This window comes from Salvelinus namaycush, chromosome 25 (genome assembly GCF_016432855.1).
Source record: "Salvelinus namaycush isolate Seneca chromosome 25, SaNama_1.0, whole genome shotgun sequence".
Lineage (NCBI taxonomy): Eukaryota > Metazoa > Chordata > Actinopteri > Salmoniformes > Salmonidae > Salvelinus > Salvelinus namaycush.
In genome coordinates this window covers 38,469,063-38,487,994 of record NC_052331.1, presented here as the reverse complement: position 1 = coordinate 38,487,994, position 18,932 = coordinate 38,469,063, and the positions used below count along the sequence as shown (strand labels likewise).

General features: G+C 40.6%; 1 protein-coding gene across 1 annotated transcript; it reads left to right on the top strand.

Moving 5' to 3' along the window:
- Positions 1 to 3,894: 3,894 nt before the first annotated feature.
- On the top strand, positions 3,895 to 8,316 carry LOC120020011 (C-C chemokine receptor type 9-like). Its single transcript, XM_038963433.1, has 3 exons — positions 3,895 to 3,981; positions 4,213 to 4,257; positions 6,316 to 8,316. The coding sequence occupies exons 2-3, from the start codon at positions 4,213 to 4,215 to the stop codon at positions 7,375 to 7,377; spliced, it is 1,107 nt and encodes a 368-aa protein (XP_038819361.1). The 5' UTR covers positions 3,895 to 3,981; the 3' UTR covers positions 7,378 to 8,316.
- Positions 8,317 to 18,932: the final 10,616 nt, after the last annotated feature.

Genomic DNA, 18,932 nt, shown 5'->3' with positions numbered 1-18,932 from the left:
TATATATATATATATACTGTATTTCGGGGAATTACTAAGACTGTAAACATCACACAGTTTTGAATGTATATATTTGTTATGTTCTCAGTCGTTTTAATTTGTATAAAATCTGCCCTCTGCTGCTACCGCTGTTACAACTTTTTAGAAACCCACCATCGTGTGAAGTCTGGTTATTCTGTTACAATGGCTTCACCGGGTTGAACTTTAGAGCAACCCCAAATCATAGACAACAGACACGAGTTCTTGCTCACAAAAAACACAAGTTGTTGTTTTGTAATACCAGCTTCATTGCATAGGATTGATTGCAACACTTTTCTCATCACATCTCAGTATTACCACATCAGCTGTACCAAACACAGTGATGTAAGAATAGGTTACAAATCTAATGGCATTAACAATCATGTTTCGAATGTAACTTTACCCCCATTGATCTGTTTAATATCACTTTATTTGAACCCTTTGTCATACGGTCTACATAACACTATCATAATGATGGCATAACAGATGTTACAAACAGTCAAGTTGGTTGCTCATTTACACTCTCAGGACACAAACTTTTATCTAGGTATTTGTATTTGTATTTATTATGGATCCCCATTAGCTACTGCCAGGGCAGCAGCTACTCTTCCTGGGTTCCAGCAAAATTAAGGCAGTTATACATTTTTAAAAACATTACGATACATTCAGAACAGATTTCACAACATATTAAGTGGGTGCCCTCGGGCCTCTATTCTACTACTACTTATCTATAACACAAAATACATGTGTACATGTGTAGTGCATATGTTATCGTGTGTTTGTGTTTGTGTTGCTTCACAGTTGAGGTTTAGGGTTTAGTGAATGATTTGTCCCAAATGCAATGCTTTTAGTCCTAAATATTTCCAAAACTAACTTATTCCTTGACACCCATTCTGAAATGAACTGCAGCTTTTTGTTAAGTGTTGCTGTCATTTCAGTCGCTGTGGTAGCTGACGTGTATAGTGTTGAGTCATCTGTATACATGGACACACTGGCTTTACTCAAAGCCAGTGGCATGTCGTTAGTAAAGATTGAAAAAAGTAAGGGGCCTAGACAACTGCCCTGGGGAATTCTTGATTCTACCTGGATTATGTTGGAGAGGCTTCCATTAAAGAACACCCTCTGTGTTCTGTTAGACAGGCAACTCTTTATCCACAATATAGCAGGGGATGTAAAGCCATAACACACGTTTTTCCAGCAACAGACTATGATCGATAATGTCAAAAGCTGCACTGAAGTCTAACAAAACAGCCCCACTATCTTTTTATCATCAATTTCTCTCAGCCAATCATCAGTCATTTGTGTACGTGCTGTGCTTGTTGAGTGTCCTTCCCTATAAGTGTGCTGAAAGTCTGTTGTCAATTTGTTTACTGAAAAACAGTATTGTATCTGGTCAAACACCATTTTTTACAAAAGTTTACTAAGGGTTGGTAACAGGCTGATTGGTCGGCTATTTGAGCCAGTTAAGGGGACTTTACTATTCTTAGGTACAATAGGGGAATAACTTTTGCTTCCCTCCAGGCCTGAGAGCACACACTTTTTAGTAGGCTTGAATTGAAGATTGAAGGTAAGCTATTGAAAATTGAAGGTAGCTATTGGTTAGCAAGTTTGCTAGTCTAAACACTGTTTCGTGTCTTTACAGTGGTTATGGGCTTTATTGTCATTATAAGCAGTCCCTTATGATGAAGAGTTCAAGTAAAGTTTAGAAAGATATCTTATTACAGTGTAGTGTATACACACACACACACACACAGAGACACACACAGAGACACACACAGAGACACACACAGAGACACACACAGAGACACACACAGAGACACACACAGAGACACACACACACACACACACACTGAGACACACACTGAGACACACACACTGAGACACACACACTGAGACACACACACTGAGACACACACACTGAGACACACACACACACTGAGACACACACACACTGAGACACACACACACTGAGACACACACACACTGAGACACACACACACACACACACACACACACACACACACACACACACACACACACACACACACACACACACACACACATTGAGACACACACACTGAGACACACACACACACACTGAACACACACACACACTTCTGTCTAATTTCCATTAAGTTACACTGCTTTTCCTGCCTGTGTTTTTCAGTATGTTTTGGCCCTAAAGGATGTGCAGATTGATATGAGAGACAGGTGATATATCACTAGATGTTACGACGGAGGCCTAAAAGGCGAGTCAAGGCAAGCATGACGGTGTCGAATCACCATATAACGTACAGCTGGTAGCATCCAGGGGTTATCCAGGCAGAACCGATTAGAGACGTGAGCCGAGACGGGATGATATTACTAGACTAGGCATTTTGAAATTACTTCACAAAGAAAGGAGAACTAAGGCACTCTTCATATAATTAATAAAAAAATGCCTTTATTTATATGACATGTTCAACGGAAACAAAGATGGAAAAAAAACTCTGACGTGTTTCGGCCGTCAGGGAGTACAAAGATATGATAATACAATGTCTTCTTCTGAACAGCTTTTTCCAATCAACCCTGATTTGAAGAGGGAGTGGTTACATAATTAATGTTCATAGGCCCCATGTACATTACGAAATTCAAAATATTTTCAAAGTGTTGTAACGCAAACACATACAACGGTTTTGGAACCGTGCCTACAACTAAATATACCCTCAGTGCGTTGTCATGTCTTCAGTTAATCTGGTTGTTTAACGACTCGTTCGGCACATGACAGCAGGCCTGACACTGTGGCACTCTTGAACGGTAAGAAAACAAAAGTACGGTAAACACCTCGAGCAATTCTTAACTTGACGGCATCTGGTTGGAGTGTATCACCTTACTAATCTGCTCCAGTGTCGACCCCGGCGCCTTGACAAGTAGAGACAGGTATCTACTAAATCCCCATATCATATATAATAACATATAATAAGGATCCAGGAGATAGCACAATAAGATTCTACCACCACCCATGTTGTAGCCTTATGTTACAGTGTCTTTTGAAAACACCTACTGTGTAGGCTTCGACAGCTCTTTATGCAATGCTGGCTTGCATCCTTCCCCTCTAGTCAGGGAATGATTTAGACCTGGGAAACCAGGTGAGTGGACTCTCTGGCCAAGGTGTGTGGGTTCTACTCAATCAACTACAGTAATATAATGAAATGGTAACCATGGTAACCATGGTGCCTGATGTAACAAACCTAAGTAATTTAGCGCAGTATAGGCCTTCATTCCTATAACAGGAGGGATGAGATTGTGTGTGTGTGTGTGTGTGTGTGTGTGTGTGTGTGTGTGTGTGTCTGTGTGCGTGCGTGCGTGTGTGTCTGTGTGCGTGCGTGTGTGTCTGTGTGCGTGCGTGTGTGTGTGCGTGTGCATGCATGTGTGTGTGTCTGTGTGCGTGCGTGTGTGCGTCCTTTGCAAAAAAACATAATGCACCTTCTTATGTTTATACTACAGTGAAGAAATCCAAAGCACATGTCTGTCATTCTGGAGATTTTGGGGATCTCTGAAATTAACTGTAAATCAGTATATGAACAAAGGTGTCCTAAGAAAGCGTTCTTTTGGCATAGATATCAGATGAATGGAGTCTTCTGTGGGGAATAAAAGGGATTTCCTATGACTCATCCATTGTATACAGGTAGCTACATATACATCTTCATATATGACTAAAATCCCTGAGAAGTTGCATGAGGTTGTATGCACGCTGCAGGTTTGTTTTAGCGAGATGCGGCAAAACCCGCAAAATGAGCACTATAGAATATCACCCTGCTTTGCATCCTGACGTCAATTGTGGTTTAACTGAAACCTTTATAAACCTCTGGAGAGCAAACAGTTGCCAGACAGTTCTCTAAAGCAACTCGGTGATAAGGAAGCAACCAACAAGCATCTTGAATTTTTGACATCTGTTTGACATCTCACTAGCAGAGAACAACTGTAAGTAAAATTGTCTGAACAGCTGGTCTCGTGTAGTGTTCTCAAATGTATTAACATTTAAGATAGCAGATTTGAAATGTAAGTATTTTTGCATGTATTACTACAAAGTATCTACTTCATCGTGCTGTAATATTTTAGTTTGAATATTTAGTCAACATTACACCATGACCTAAAATAACTGTGTGTTATTTTCCTGACTCATTTTGTTGTTTCTCTCGCGTCTCTTTCCAGATGCCAGTTATAGGTGACATGGTGACTTCACCAATGGATTCAGAGGTAAACAACTTGTACACTATATATTACATTTTTTGTACTTTTTATACCATTTGTGTAAAATATTGTGTGTGTGTTATATTTGTATGAAATAGCAAAAACATTTAATCACATCCAATTTTTATTATTTTAATTCATAACAGTTAAATTACATGTATATAGATTTTTTTTACGTGCTCTTATGAGATAAAATGTTGGAGACCTGATCTATATAAGTATGTGTACAGTATATTGGCACCTTTGCACTTTTCTTAAATAATTCCCTATTTCTTCTAAAAGTACTTGAAATTGAAAAAAACTTTTGCTCTCCCCACCTTATTGGATGTTAAACATTGTAAAGTTAAGTTTACCATTTTAATTTAGAAAATAAAGACAAATGGCATGGGACAAAATTATTGGCACTTCAGAGCTAGTACTTGGTTGCGTAGCCATTGGCCAAGATAACTGCCAACAAATGCTTCTTGTAACCATCAATGAGCTTGCTGAACTTTTCTATTTGGTCATTTGGCCCACTCTTCAGCAGCAAACTGCTCTAAATCTTCAATGTTTAAGAGGTCCCATTCACCAACTGCTGTGTTCATCTCTCGCCAAAGATTATGGATGTGATTCAGATCTGGACTCTTCACTGGCCACTCCAGAACATTCCAGTGTTTCTTCTAGAACCATTCCAGTGTTTCTTCTAGAACCCTTCCAGTGTTTCTTCTAGAACCATTCCAGTGTTTATTCTAGAACCCTTCCAGGGTGCTTTGGGGTTGTTGTCCAATTGAAGACCCAAAACCTTCAACAGAGACACAGTTTTTTTTTTGGACACTGGGTTGAACACTGCACTCCAAAATAATCTGCTGATTTCATGACGTCGTCTTGCACACATTCAAAGCCCCTAGTACAAGAGGCAGCAAAGCAATCCATTAGCAGTATCAAACCTGATTGCAGAGGAAGGTGTTATTTTCTTTGAACGCTTCATTTGGTCGTTGGTTAAACATAGGAAGACCACAATGCTGAAGGAAACTGATTGAACTTCTCAAAAACCCACTTAAACAAGCCTACACCCCACAAAATAAAGTGTGGACCAATTAAACAAAATTAGAGCGCTTTGTTTATTTATGGCCAAATAAAGCATTCAATGAAAAGAACATCCTCCATACAATCAAATGGGGGAGATTTAATAATGCTTTGGGGTTGCTTTGCTGCCTCTGGTATTGGGGGCCTTGAACGTGCACAAGGCATCATGAAATCAGCAGATTATAAGGTGTTTTGTAGTCTAATGTTAAACCCAGTGACCAAAAACTGGGTCTCCATTGACGGTTGTGGGTCTTCCAGAAGGACAACAACACCAAACACACATAAAAAAGCCCCTAGGAATGGTTAAGAAAAGATGCTGGACTGTTCTGGAGTGGCCAGGGAAGAGTCCAGATCTGAATTATATCCAAAACGAGATCTGAAAACAGCAGTTGGTGGAGGGCACCCTTCAAATATTGATGAATTAGAGCAATTTGCTGCTGAAAAGTGGGCCACATTTTCAGTAGAAAGGTGCAGCATGCTCATTGATGGCTACCGGAAGTGTTTGTCTGCAGTGTTGTCCAAAGGCTGTGTAACCAAGTACTAGCTCTGGGGTGCCAATCATTTTCCTTTTTTAGGAAAACTGATTTCGCCATAGTGCAGAGAGAAACATTTTGAGTTTTATAATGCTATTCTACACATTTTGTCATGAGGCTAAGAAAACATTTAGCATTTTCAAAGCTAATTTCCTGCAATGAAACATTTTTTGTTATCATATGCTATTTGGTGGCCCCCCTACCTCCAGGGGACCCCCAACCCCCCTGCGTGCCTGTTCGGTAATCCGGCCCTGATTTAAAATTGCCAAGTTTGCAAAAATAAAATGTATTTGAGAATCTGACAAAGTTATTATCATTTTATTTTTTTATTTTACAATAAAATAGGAAATTATTTAAGAAAAGTGTGCCGATATTTCTGTCCGCAAACGTATATTCTGCTCCTATCATTTACTGGCACCATTGGTCCACATGTCCAACAAGCTATGTTGTCCTGTCTTACACACAGGTGTTCGACTACGACTCCAGCTTCACCCCCACGGTTGGTGAGGATGTTGTGGATGACTTTATGTGCGACAAATCTGCCGTTAGGGCTTTCAGAGGCCAGTATGAACCACCTCTCTACTGGTTCATCGTCATCCTGGGAGGCCTGGGTAACCTGACCGTGGTGTGGATCTACCTGCACTTCCGCCAGCGTCTCAAGACCATGACCGATGTCTACCTGTTGAACCTAGCTGTGGCCGACCTCTTCTTCTTGGGCACTCTACCCTTATGGGCCGTGGAGGCCAACCAGGGATGGAGCTTCGGCTTGGGCCTCTGCAAGGTCACCTATGCCCTCTACAAGATCAACTTCTTCAGCAGCATGCTGCTGCTCACCTGCATCAGTGTCGATCGCTACGTGGTCATCGTCCAGACCACCATGGCCCAGAATTCCAAGAGACAGCGGCTGAGCTGCAGCAAGTTGGTGTGCGCCTGCGTCTGGCTCCTGGCCGTGGTGTTGGCCCTGCCCGAGTTCATGTTCGCCAACGTCAAGGAGCTGGAGGGCCGGGGCTCCTGCACCATGGTCTACTGGAGTAACCAGGACAACCGCACCAAGATCCTGGTCCTGGCGCTTCAGATCTGCATGGGCTTCTGCCTGCCCCTCCTGGTGATGGTGTTCTGCTACGCCGGCATCATCCGCACCCTGCTCAAAACCCGCAACTTCAAGAAGCACAAGGCACTGCGCGTGATCATGGTGGTGGTGGCTGTGTTTGTCCTCTCCCAATTGCCATATAACAGCGTGCTGGTGGTGGAGGCCACCAAGGCGGTAAACAGCACCGAAATGGACTGCGATGCGGAAAAGCGTTTCGACGTGGCCGGCCAGGTGCTGAAGAGCCTGGCCTATATGCATGCCTGCCTCAACCCCTTCCTGTATGTGTTTGTGGGTGAACGCTTCCGCAGAGACGTCCTCAAGCTTATCCGCATCTACCACTGCTGGCCGGCCCAGGGGATAGTCAGCAAGATCCAGGGAGGACCTGGGCGCTCATCGGTCATGTCCGACACGGACACCACACAGGCACTCTCGCTTTGAAGGCACAGTCATAGTACAACCTTTTGCGTGCGACCAGAAGTCCCTCATAACAATTGAGGGGCTGTGCAACTACGCTCTGTTCCACAATGCAAGGTCTGGCAACGGAAAGACAAACCAATATGGCTAACAGTCCCAGTGAGAGAGGTTGTACTGTCGTCGTTGCCCCCCCCCACTTCTCCCCCGGTTGCCCACTCTTGCATCAGAGTTAGACTTCTTTGGTAATCTGACCATGGCTGAGGCTGAGGCAGTGACATGGGGAGAAGAGGTCCATTTCTGAGAGCTGGAGAAACTCTTGGCTCTTGTGTGCGTTGCTAGAAGCATTGGTCATGATAGGACTCTTCTTTGGCTGGTCTAAAGACCTTCTCAGTTTTAGCTGATGACCACAAAGGATGGACAGTCGAAGTCTGTTTGGTGGTTTGTGTTTGACGATTCCAGTGACGGGAAAAGAGCTGACCATGACAGCATTGGGCCTGTACTGGTACAATGCGTTTTCATTGGTCTTTATGGTTATGTAAATTCAGCCAAGCTGTTTAGTGCCTTTTTTTGGTTGCATTTGTTTAGAAAGTATAGAGATGGGAAAGAGGAAACACATCTTTTCTTTACATTGATGGATTCTGTGACAGCATAGGAATCACCATTGTGGGCTATCTCCATTGTGGGCAAGTGCGCCCTCTATCCATCTCTATATTATAACGTTAATTGGCAATATTAACTAATATTAATATTATTTCATCAATCTCTTTGGTCGGACCGTATCAATGAGCTGATCAATTATTCGAGACACTTTCTAAGTAGGAAGGGCCTTATTTGTGATGAGTATGTTTAGCTTTCACAGTGAGAGTGAACAAGTGTCATAAACAAAAAGTTGTATAAAATATCTATGATTGTGACTGCCCTGTTCACAATGACAATTGTGACTGTAATGACTGTAAATAAACAATGCATTTAAAAAAATATTTTTAGGTCACTATTATTGAATTTTTCCAAATTTGGTAATGATTTACTTTGACTACATATCCACATATCCATGTTTTAAATTGTGTATAATTGTATTTTCTGTATTGTTCCCAGGACACATTTGCAAATGAGACCTGGGTCTCAATGTGTTTTTTCGTGGTTCAATTTTTGAATATATTTTTTAAATGCGCTATTAGATATGCTATGGATATAATTCATTAAACTGTAATAATGCAGTTACACATCTATAAGCGTCTCATGAACGTGTTATAACAGGTCCTAACTGCATTTTTACAGGTATAACTTGCTTGGGTAAGGAAGGAGAGGAATTTCCACGCTTTAGCGTCTTAACTGTTTTCCAAAATGTAGATTAATTTATGTCGTGCTATGCAAGAGCTCATATTTAGAATATCTTTATAGATGTATTAGTACAATGACATAGTAGTGTTATCCTTATGGCTGTTTTCAAAATGTGCTTACGCTATACCAGTGTTAGTGAATATTCCAAAAGTCTAAACCCCGCTTTGAAAATGATGCTGATATATAGGCTGTACCAGCCCCATGTACCAGAAGGGCCGTGACTTACCTTCTTCTGTTTCTCATTGAGGTCAATGGTGCCTGAAGATCCCCACAAGGTTCAAATCCTCAGGGTAAATATTACGGATCAAATGGTGTAGTCTGAGGGTCATATTATAACTCTTTCGTAACTAATTATTTAAAAAAACATTTATTTATTTATTTCACCTTTATTTAACCAGGTAGGCTAGTTGAGAACAAGTTCTCATTTACAACTGCGACCTGGCCAAGATAAAGCAAAGCAGTTCGACACATACAACAACACAGAGTTACACATGGAATAAACAAACACAGTCAATAATACAGTAGAAAAAGACTATATACATTGTGTGCAAATAAGGTAAGATAAGGGAGGTAAGGCAATAAATAGGCCGTGGTGACGAAGTAATTACAGTATACCAATTAAACACTGGAGTGATAGATGTGCAGAAGATGAATGTGCAAGTAGAGATACTGGGGGGAAAAGGAGCAAGATAAATAAATAAATACAGTATGGGGATGAGGTAGTTGGATGCGCTATTTACAGATGGGCTATGTACAGGTGCAGTGATCTGTACAGGTGCAGTGATCTGTACAGGTGCAGTGATCTGTACAGGTGCAGTGATCTGTACAGGTGCAGTGATCTGTACAGGTGCAGTGATCTGTACAGGTGCAGTGAGGTGCAGTGATCTGTGAGCTGCTCTGACAGCTGGTGCTTAAAGCAAGTGAGGGAGATATGAGTCTCCAGCTTGATGGCATTCTTTCATTGATCCCTATATTCTGAACCCGTTCTCTACAACTATTCTATTGAGTCTGTCGACAAAATTATAATTAAAGGTACACCGTATTTAAAGCGATAGTTTAAGATAAATGTACTGAAAACCCTATTGAATGAAAACACCACAACAAAATCTGTTGGCCAGCAAGTGGGAGGGTTTTCAGCGGTTGAATGAAATTTATTTATAGAGTCACACCTGCAGAGCGTGTTACGTGACTGAATAAGGTAAGTCTGAATACCAAATACTGAGAAGTGCGTGGGAAAGGCGTACGTAGGAAAGCCATCTTAATATATGCATATTCGTCTCAGTTTCAGAAGAAATTGGTAGATTTAAAAATTCTCTGATCTCGTAGATTATTTAGGATTAGGAAAATATTTATGAATCCATTAAAAAACTGGTTTGGAGAGGCTTTACTCACAAAAGAAAGAAAACGGTGGTTTGATTCATTCTGAAAATTGACACATTAAGGTTTTTATTCCATGATAATATTGGAAGATTGGCGTACATAGAATTATAATAGGGAGAATAGTGTACAATAGTAGGCTATACCCTCGTCTATTACCTACACTAACCATGGAACTGTGTGATGTCACAGCCAAGTATTTTGCGTCGGGTTCAAACTGTTACTGCTTGGTCTGTGTTCCCTTCCATAACGATGTATTTAGTCGACATGTTTTTAAAAAATATTATCAACTGTTACAAATTATCCTCAGCAACAGCCAAATGGCCGTAACGGCGTTTACAGAGGAAGCAAATGAAGGTAATTGAAGCGATGTAATTACATGGATAATGGAGGCTATACCAACTCAAGGGAACTAACAGTAAATTGGCAGTTGAATAGGTGTTATTATTAGGCCTACTGATGTTTGCTACTGATATGTGGTTAATATTTAACATGATAGAATTAGGAAACAGAGAAAGTCGGGGGAAGAATATGATTAAGACATTCTAGAGTGCCCGTCCCTGCAAGTTAAAAGGCCGTACAATTAAATTCTACAGAATGGCACAGCATTTCATAAACTTTTCTGTGGGAAAGTAAATATGTTGATATGCTTCAGTTTGCTGCTGTATGACCGGTTTCACATTTTATCTCCGCTGGTTAAAAGGTCAAATATATCTAAAATAACTGTCATTTACAGTTGAAGTCGGAAGTTTACATACACCTTAGCCAAATGCATTTAAACTCAGCTTTTCACAATTCCTGACATGTAATCCTAGTAAAATTCTCTGTCTTATGTCAGTTAGGATCATCACTTTATTTTCAGAATGTGAAATGTCAGAATAATAGAAGAGAGAATGATTTATTTCAGCTTTTATTTATTTTATCACATTCCCAGTGGGTCAGAAGTTTACACACACTCAATTAGTATTTGGTAGCATTGCCTTTAAATTGTTTAACTTGGGTCAAACGTTTCGGGTAGCCTTCCACAAGCTTCCCACAATAAGTTGGGTGAATTTTGGCCCATTCCTCCTGAAAGAGCTGGTGTAACTGAGTCAGGTTTGTAGGCCTCCTTGCTTGCACACTCTTTTTCAGTTCTGCCTACAAATTTTCTACAGGATTGAGGTCAGGGCTTTGTGATGGCTACTATAATACCTTGCCTTTGTTGTCCTTAAGCCATTTTGCCACAACTTTGGAAGTATGCTTGGGGTCATTGTCCATTTGGAAGACCCATTTGCGACCAAGCTTTAATTTCCTGACTGATGTCTTGAGATGTTGCTTCAATATATCCACATAATTTTCTTTCCTCATGATGCCCTCTATTTTGTGAAGTGCACCAGTCCCTCCTGCAGCAAAGCACCCCCACAACATGATGCTGCCACCCCCGTGCTTCACGGTTGGGATGGTGTTCTTCAGCTTGCAAGCATCCCCCTTTTTCCTCCAAGCATAACGATGGTCATTATGGCCAAACAGTTATATTTTTGTTTCATCAAACCAGAGGACATTTCTCCAAAAAGTACGATCTTGTCACGCCCTGACCTTAGAGAGCCTTTTTATGTCTCTCTTTTGGTTTGGTCAGGGTGTGATTTGGGTGGGCATTCTATGTTCTTTATTTCTTTGTGTCTGGCCGAGTGTGGTTCCCAATCAGAGGCAGCTGTCTATCGTTGTCTCTGATTGGGGATCATACTTAGGCAGCCCTTTTCCCTCCTTCTGTGTGGGATCTTGTTCTTTGTTTGTGTGCAGGTAGTTTGCACAACGAAGCTGTTCGGTTGTTGTATTCTTTGTTGTTTTGTCTTTTCTAAAGTTTCACTTCGTTAATAAATTATGTGGAACTCAAAGAACGCTGCGCCTTGGTCTCATTCTTCCGACGACACCCGTTACAGATCTTTGTCCCCATGTGCAGTTGCAATCCGTAGTCTGGCTTTTTTTATGGTGGTTTTGGAGCAGTGGCCTCTTCCTTGCTGAGCGGCCTTTCGGGTTATGTCGATATAGGACTCGTTTTACTGTCGATATAGATACTTTTGTACCTGTTTCCTCCAGCATCTTCACAAGGTCCTTTGCCGTTGTTTTGGGATTGATTTGCACTTTTCGCATGAAAGTACGTTCATCTCTAGGAGACAGAACGCGTCTCCTTCCTGAGTGGTATGACGGCTGCGTGGTCCCATGGTGTTTATACTTGCGTACTATTGTTTGTACAGATGAAAGTGGTACCTTCAGGCGTTTGGAAATGGCTCCCAAGGATGAACCAGAGTTGTGGAGGTCTACAATATTTTTTCTGAGGTCTTGGCTGATTTCTTTTGATTTTTCCATGATGTCAAGCAAAGAGGCAGTGAGTTTGAAGGTAGGCCTTGAAATACATCCACAGGAACACCTCCAATTGTCTCAAATTAGGTCAATTAGCCTATCAGAAGCTTCTAAAGCCATGACATCGTTTTCTGGAATTTTCCAAGCTGTTTAAAGGCACAGTCAACTTAGTATATGTAAACTTCTGACCCACTGGAATTGTGATACAGTGAATTATAAGTGAAATAATCTGTCTGTAAACAATTGTTGGAAAAATTACTTGTGTCATGCACAAAGTAGATGTCCTAACCGACTTGCCAAAACTATAGTTTGTTAACAAGAAATATGTGGAGTGGTTGAAAAACAAGTTTTAATGATTACAACCTAAATGTATGTAAACTTCCGACTTCAACTGTATATTTACAATTCCCTTATCCAAATGAATTACTAATTTACTTAGGTCTTATCATGTGCTCTTGTAAATTACAGTGCATGGAGAAGGGTGTATTTCTAAACAGTAGGTTCCCTCAATGTTCTTCATGCACGGTGGTGGAATTTTGTATTTTTATTTAACTAGGCAAGTCAGTTAAGAGCAAATTCTTATTTTCAATGACAGCCTAGGAACAGTGTGTTAACTGCCTTGTTCAGGGGCAGAACGACAGATTTTGACCTTGTCAGCTCAGGGATTTGATCTTGCATCCTTTCGGTTACTAGTCCAACACTCTAACCACTAGACTCCCTGCCACCCCATTAAGTTAAGGTAGACACACATCCGCTACAACTACATGTTTTCGATCTCCACCCAAAACTAATAGCAGGTGAATAGCGTGCTATTCGCATGCTTAAGTTCAAGGTAAGAATACGCATAGAGAATCACGTTCCATTTAGCGCGCTTAACTCTGGTCGGAATCGGGCCCTAATGTAGCTAGCTAGCAGCTAGCTAAACCCCTGGAGATGTCAACACGTTTTCCAACTCAATAAAATTTACAAATCAAAGTTTATTGGTCACGTTTACAGTTTAGCAGATGTTATAGCGGGTGTTACTAGCGCCTAACAATGCAGTAAAATGTCAAACAGTTACACAAATAATACTTTTTAAAAAAGTACAACAAGAAATCAAGACATTTCGGAACGAATACAACTAACAACCCAATAGCACTGTAACAGTAATCCAATCTATACGCATCTACACCAGATTAATTTACACAAGATATACTAGGAATGATATGTACAGTAGTAGAAATATTAGAATGAGCTATGTCGAGAATCCAGTCTTTAAATAAATATGTGGTGTGTATAAACAAGTGTAACTAAAATGCAATGTACAGTAGTAGAAATATTAGAATGAGCTATGTCGAGAATACAGTACATTAAAACACAGTTGCTATCTCACAATTTTAAGACTTACAATGTTTTTTTTTCTCCTTCACATTATGAACCTTTAACACGGGACAAATGACGTTCTTTCCATTTTGGCTGCACAGGGTTAGGGTTAGGGTTGACCCAAATATGGGTAACTGTATACTTGGAGTGTGTCTGAAAGTGGGCGTTGAAAAAGTTGTGGGTGGATCAACAGCAATGGGTGTAGCATCAGTGCTCGATTATTGGATAGACCGTCCATAGCCAGGTGCACCGTGGGTCAACTTAATGTTTACATAGCAGGTTAAGAGAATTAACTAGGCAGGTTAGGAGAATTAACGTAGCAGGTTAGGATAATTAACGTAGCAGGTTAGGAGAATTAACGTAGCAGTTTAGGAGAATTAACGTAGCAGTTTAGGAGAATTAACGTAGCAGGTTAGGAGAATTAACGTAGCAGGTTAGGATAATTAACATAGCAGGTTAGGAGAATTAACGTAGCAGGTTAGGATAATTAACGTAGCAGGTTAGGAGAATTAACGTAGCAGGTTAGGATAATTAACGTAGCAGGTTAGGATAATTAACGTGGCAGGTTAGGAGAAGGAAGTTATGGTTAGGAAAACGGTTAGCCTTAGCTAAATTGCTACAGTTGTCAACAATCGACTCATTGTGCAGCCTAATCAGCCACGCAAAACGGTCTTGAGTGGCAACAAATCTGCCCAATTAGATGATTTGCTTTCCATACACCCACTTCTGTTGATCTTTCCACTTCTGTTGACACGCCCACTTTCAGACACTCCATGAAATAAGTTAACCATGCCTCCAGCCACAGGAGGAGCATGTACTGATTTAAGTGGACGGATGTAGCATTCCGTCAACTTTGAGAAAAACTACTTAGTTGTGCCTGTTGTTCGCACGTGTATCTGCCCTCTCATTGGCTACAATGGTCCCACTTGATCTCGCCCGCCTTCAATCATTGACATGTATTTCCATTGTTAGATCGTTCACTTGGCTATCTTGTTGTCAATATAATAGATAATCTTTGAGTCAAAATGAAAGCAACTGGTTTCTGTCTCTCTTAATTTGTCCTGGGTCGTAACGTGCAAATAGTGAAGTTGCTAACATTCTTAACTAAATTATTTTGTTTTGCAACGTATACTGACCGAGTTGTAAAATGTGTTGACAATGTCCAAGGGGCTTAGCTAATGTAGCTAGCTAGCTAACGTTGCATTAGTGAATAAGGGAGAAACGCTAGCTAACTTTACCACCGCGTGTTAGTACGTTTTACTCAATAAATAGTTATTGCTAGCTATGAGTCTGAAATGGGGAATTGAATTTGAATGTTTTGAATATTAATTTTTGTTAGATCTATTCAAGGAAAGTCAACTGAAAAATGTCAATAGTAGGACTCTTCGGCGATGTCGTTAGCAATTGTTTTATGTACTAGCTAGCAAGCTAATGTTACATCTGGAAAATGAAAATAAAATGTTCATATTTCCTTTAACATTCTATGTTAAAAGGATATCTGTATTATTTTTGATAAGTGAGGCATGTTTAAAAATGCTTTATAAATGCAGAAATCACAGTTCAATTGAGTATAGGCTTAACTGAATAAACAATAGAGACAAAATGCAATTTGGCATTTTGTTAAATAGTTTGGTGTATGGCCTCGTCTCTGAGGAATACTCCTCAGAGCCAGATGCTGAGGACAGGTAGCCCTTTGCTGGGCGGCTGGCATCGAACCCCCCCCCCCCCCCCCCCCCCCCAAAAAAAATAATACCGTACTCATCAGGGAGAAGGGACACAGCGGAGCAATGGTTCGATCTAAAGATTGAAAACAATGATCATTCGATGTGAAAGATGTGAAGAATAGAACAAAACTGCAACTCTGCTGTAATGGGAAAATATTTTATGAAATGTTTATTAAAACGTCCAACGTATTAAAGTTTCGACAGACAAGCTGTCTTCATCAGGGTATAATGACAAACACTGTGAGACATTTATATAGTGTCAGGTGACAGACAAGCTGTCTTCATCAGGGTATAATGACAAACACTGTGAGACATTTATATAGTGTCAGGTGACAGACAAGCTGTCTTCATCAGGGTATAATGACAAACACTGTGAGACATTTATATAGTGTCAGGTGACAGACAAGCTGTCTTCATCAGGGTATAATGACAAACACTGTGAGACATTTATATAGTGTCAGGTGACAGACACAGGTGTCTGTAATCAGGGCCAGTAGTGGCCATGATTCTCATATATTAAAATAGCATACAAAAAACATTAATGGATAGCGTACAATCATAGATACAATTTTGGCTACATAAGCCTACAAAACATTTACAATAGCAAAATCACAATATTCACAAGAATGGCTTCAGATCAAAGTCTACGTTGAGACCGAAGGGAGCAAGGGTCTTTAAATTAAAAGATCCAGGCAGCCTCTCATTTTAACAATAAATTGTCGAGGTCACCACCTCTCCTAGGGAGGGTGACATGTTCGATGCCAAAATCGAGTGGCCTGCTTCCAAAAAGTGGGCCGCAACTGGGTAAGTCGTGTTTTTGCACCTAATGGTGCTACGATGTTCCGAGATACATACTTTTAATTTGCGCTTTGTTTTACCCACATAATTTTTACCACAAGAACAAGTTATAAGATAAATAACTGCCTTAGTGGAGCACGTGATAACACCTTTGATTGGGATCTGTTTGCCTGTTTGGGGGTGTTTGAAGGATCTACATTTATAAGTTGCCATTGCATTGAGCACAGCTTGTAGTTTCCATCCAGTAGACGTGCAGGGATATCTTGCGGTGGTAAATCAGAGTTTACCAATTGATCTCTGAGGTTTCTGCCCCGCGAGAATGCGACCAAGGGAAGGTCCGAAAACACATTACCGATACTATCATCGGATCTTAGAATGTGCCAATGTTTGTGAACGATTCCTTTCATATTTATTTTTATTTTTTTAATTATTTATTGAATATTCAAAACATACAATATACTTGCAGTGAAGCCGCTCAACAACTACATCATACCAGTCATCCAACAGACTCCCATTCAGAGCGACACACAGAAGCATCCAGGGTCAATGCCCTGCTCAAGTGCATGTTGACAGATCTCCCACCAGGCCAAAAAACGTGAACCCAAACCCTCCAAGATCCCCCCCCACAGTTCCCCAATAGCTGTCCCTCAACCATTCGAGACCCCTCCCACCGTCCCCCCCCAGGAAGAAAATAAAAATGCAATTAATTCCATTCCTCCCCAAGAACCCCCCAATGCACCAACAACCAAGAGAATGAACCCCCACCCCCAAGAACCCCCCAATGCACCAACAACCAAGAGAACGAACTAAAGAGAAAAAAGGAAAAGACAGAAGAAAACAGCAAACAATGTAATTAAAAATTATAATAATACATTTAAAACCAAGGACATCAAGGACAACTGAAATCTAACAGCAATGCCAACTGTATATGTTTGTGTGCACGTCTGGCACTATTACATGTATGTGTGTGTTCTTGTATGTGTTTATTTGAATGAGAGTGTGTGTGTACGCATGTGTACAAACACCTGCACGGCATCAGCCTCAGGCAAACCCGCATTAGTTGTAAAAACACTGCCACGTAGTGTCATTCAAATGTATTTTTTATTATGATTTATTTTGATTTTATTTTTGACTTTTATTTTTGACCATCATTCTATCTCTCACACAGCAACTCCACTCTCACTTGTCTCCTGTCACGTCGTGTGTATAGGTGGCAGGGAAGTCAGGCGCAGGAGAATCGAACTTGGTATGAATGGAGTAGTTTAATAATTTAAAAAAACACAGCTCCAAAAGCATCTTACATAATAAAGGCAAAGTGGGTACGAGGACCCGCCGTGCACCAATATAAACACAAGCATGAAAAAACAAACAATCTCTGACAAGGACATGAGGGGAAACAGAGGGTTAAATACACAACAGGTAATGAATGGGATTGGAACCAGGTGTGTAGGGAGACAAGTCAAAACCAACGGAAAATGAAAAATGGATCAATGATGGCTAGAAGACCGGTGACGTCGACCGCCGAGCACCGCCCGAACAAGGACAGGCATCGACTTCGGCAGAAGTCGTGACATCTCCAATTCCACATCCCAACCCTCAGCTTCCCTCAGCCCATCCCATCTATCTCTGCTGCTGGCCACCCACTTCGGGTTTCTACGCAACACATATCTTTCAACTATACTGTGATGTTTAATGTACAATTTCAATCTATCTAACCGAATAGAATCCACAGATTGCGAGTTGAAGATAACTACTTTTACTAAGAGTATTAGTATATTAGTAATTGACTGACCCGGTCTCTCCAGATCTCTTAACAGTATATGGTCTATGGTCAATTTAAGATCAATGCTATGCATTTTCAGCCATTCCTGAACCTGAGACCAGAAACAGGCTATACCAAAATAAATGGTCTATTGATTCTGTATCCTCACAACAAAATCTGCTGAGCTTTGATGATTTTATGCCACAAATATTCAACATTTTGTTGGTGGCAAGAGTTCGAACATAATAATTTTAGCTGATTCCCTTAATAATTTGTTCCGAGCACTTTTGGTTTGAATTTTCTCAATGGCAGTATTAATCTGACCATTTTTGTACCCCCTCTCCTTGAATTTTCTTTGAGTCTCAGCCATATTTCTGTCGAAATCTGATTATTTTTTTACAAATTATTTTGATTCGACAGAATTGGCTGTAGGGCAAACTGTTTTTCAAGGAAAGTGGGTGACAACTATCAGCCCTAAACAAACTGTTACGATCAATATACCATTTCCAAATAATGATGTTAGGCAAGATAAATATTGTAACTTTTCAATAAAGCCAAACACCAGAATCAAATGTTTGCTGATGTGTGTCGATGAAGTGCTACGTATGAACATAGAACCCAACCATACATGCTGTAATGCGATTTATATGATATAATGAGACTTTTGCTTTGCTTCGAAACCCAGGCATGCGTGTATGCAGTAATACGAAGCGACAGGGACAGATAAGAGATAGGCTTGAGGGGAAAGATAACACCTTCATATTACATGCAGTAATACGAAGCGACAGGGACAGATAAGAGATAGGCTTGAGGGGAAAGATAACACCTTCATATTACATGCAGTAATACGAAGCGACAGGGACAGATAAGAGATA

What these genes read in the sequence shown, in the direction of transcription:
- LOC120020011 (XM_038963433.1), top strand. Translation starts at nt 4,213, where the DNA reads ATGCCAGTTATAGGTGACATGGTGACTTCACCAATGGATTCAGAG. An exon ending in CTTCACCAATGGATTCAGAG is followed by an intron (nt 4,258 to 6,315) that starts GTAAACAACTTG and finishes TCTTACACACAG; the next exon opens with GTGTTCGACTACGACTCCAG.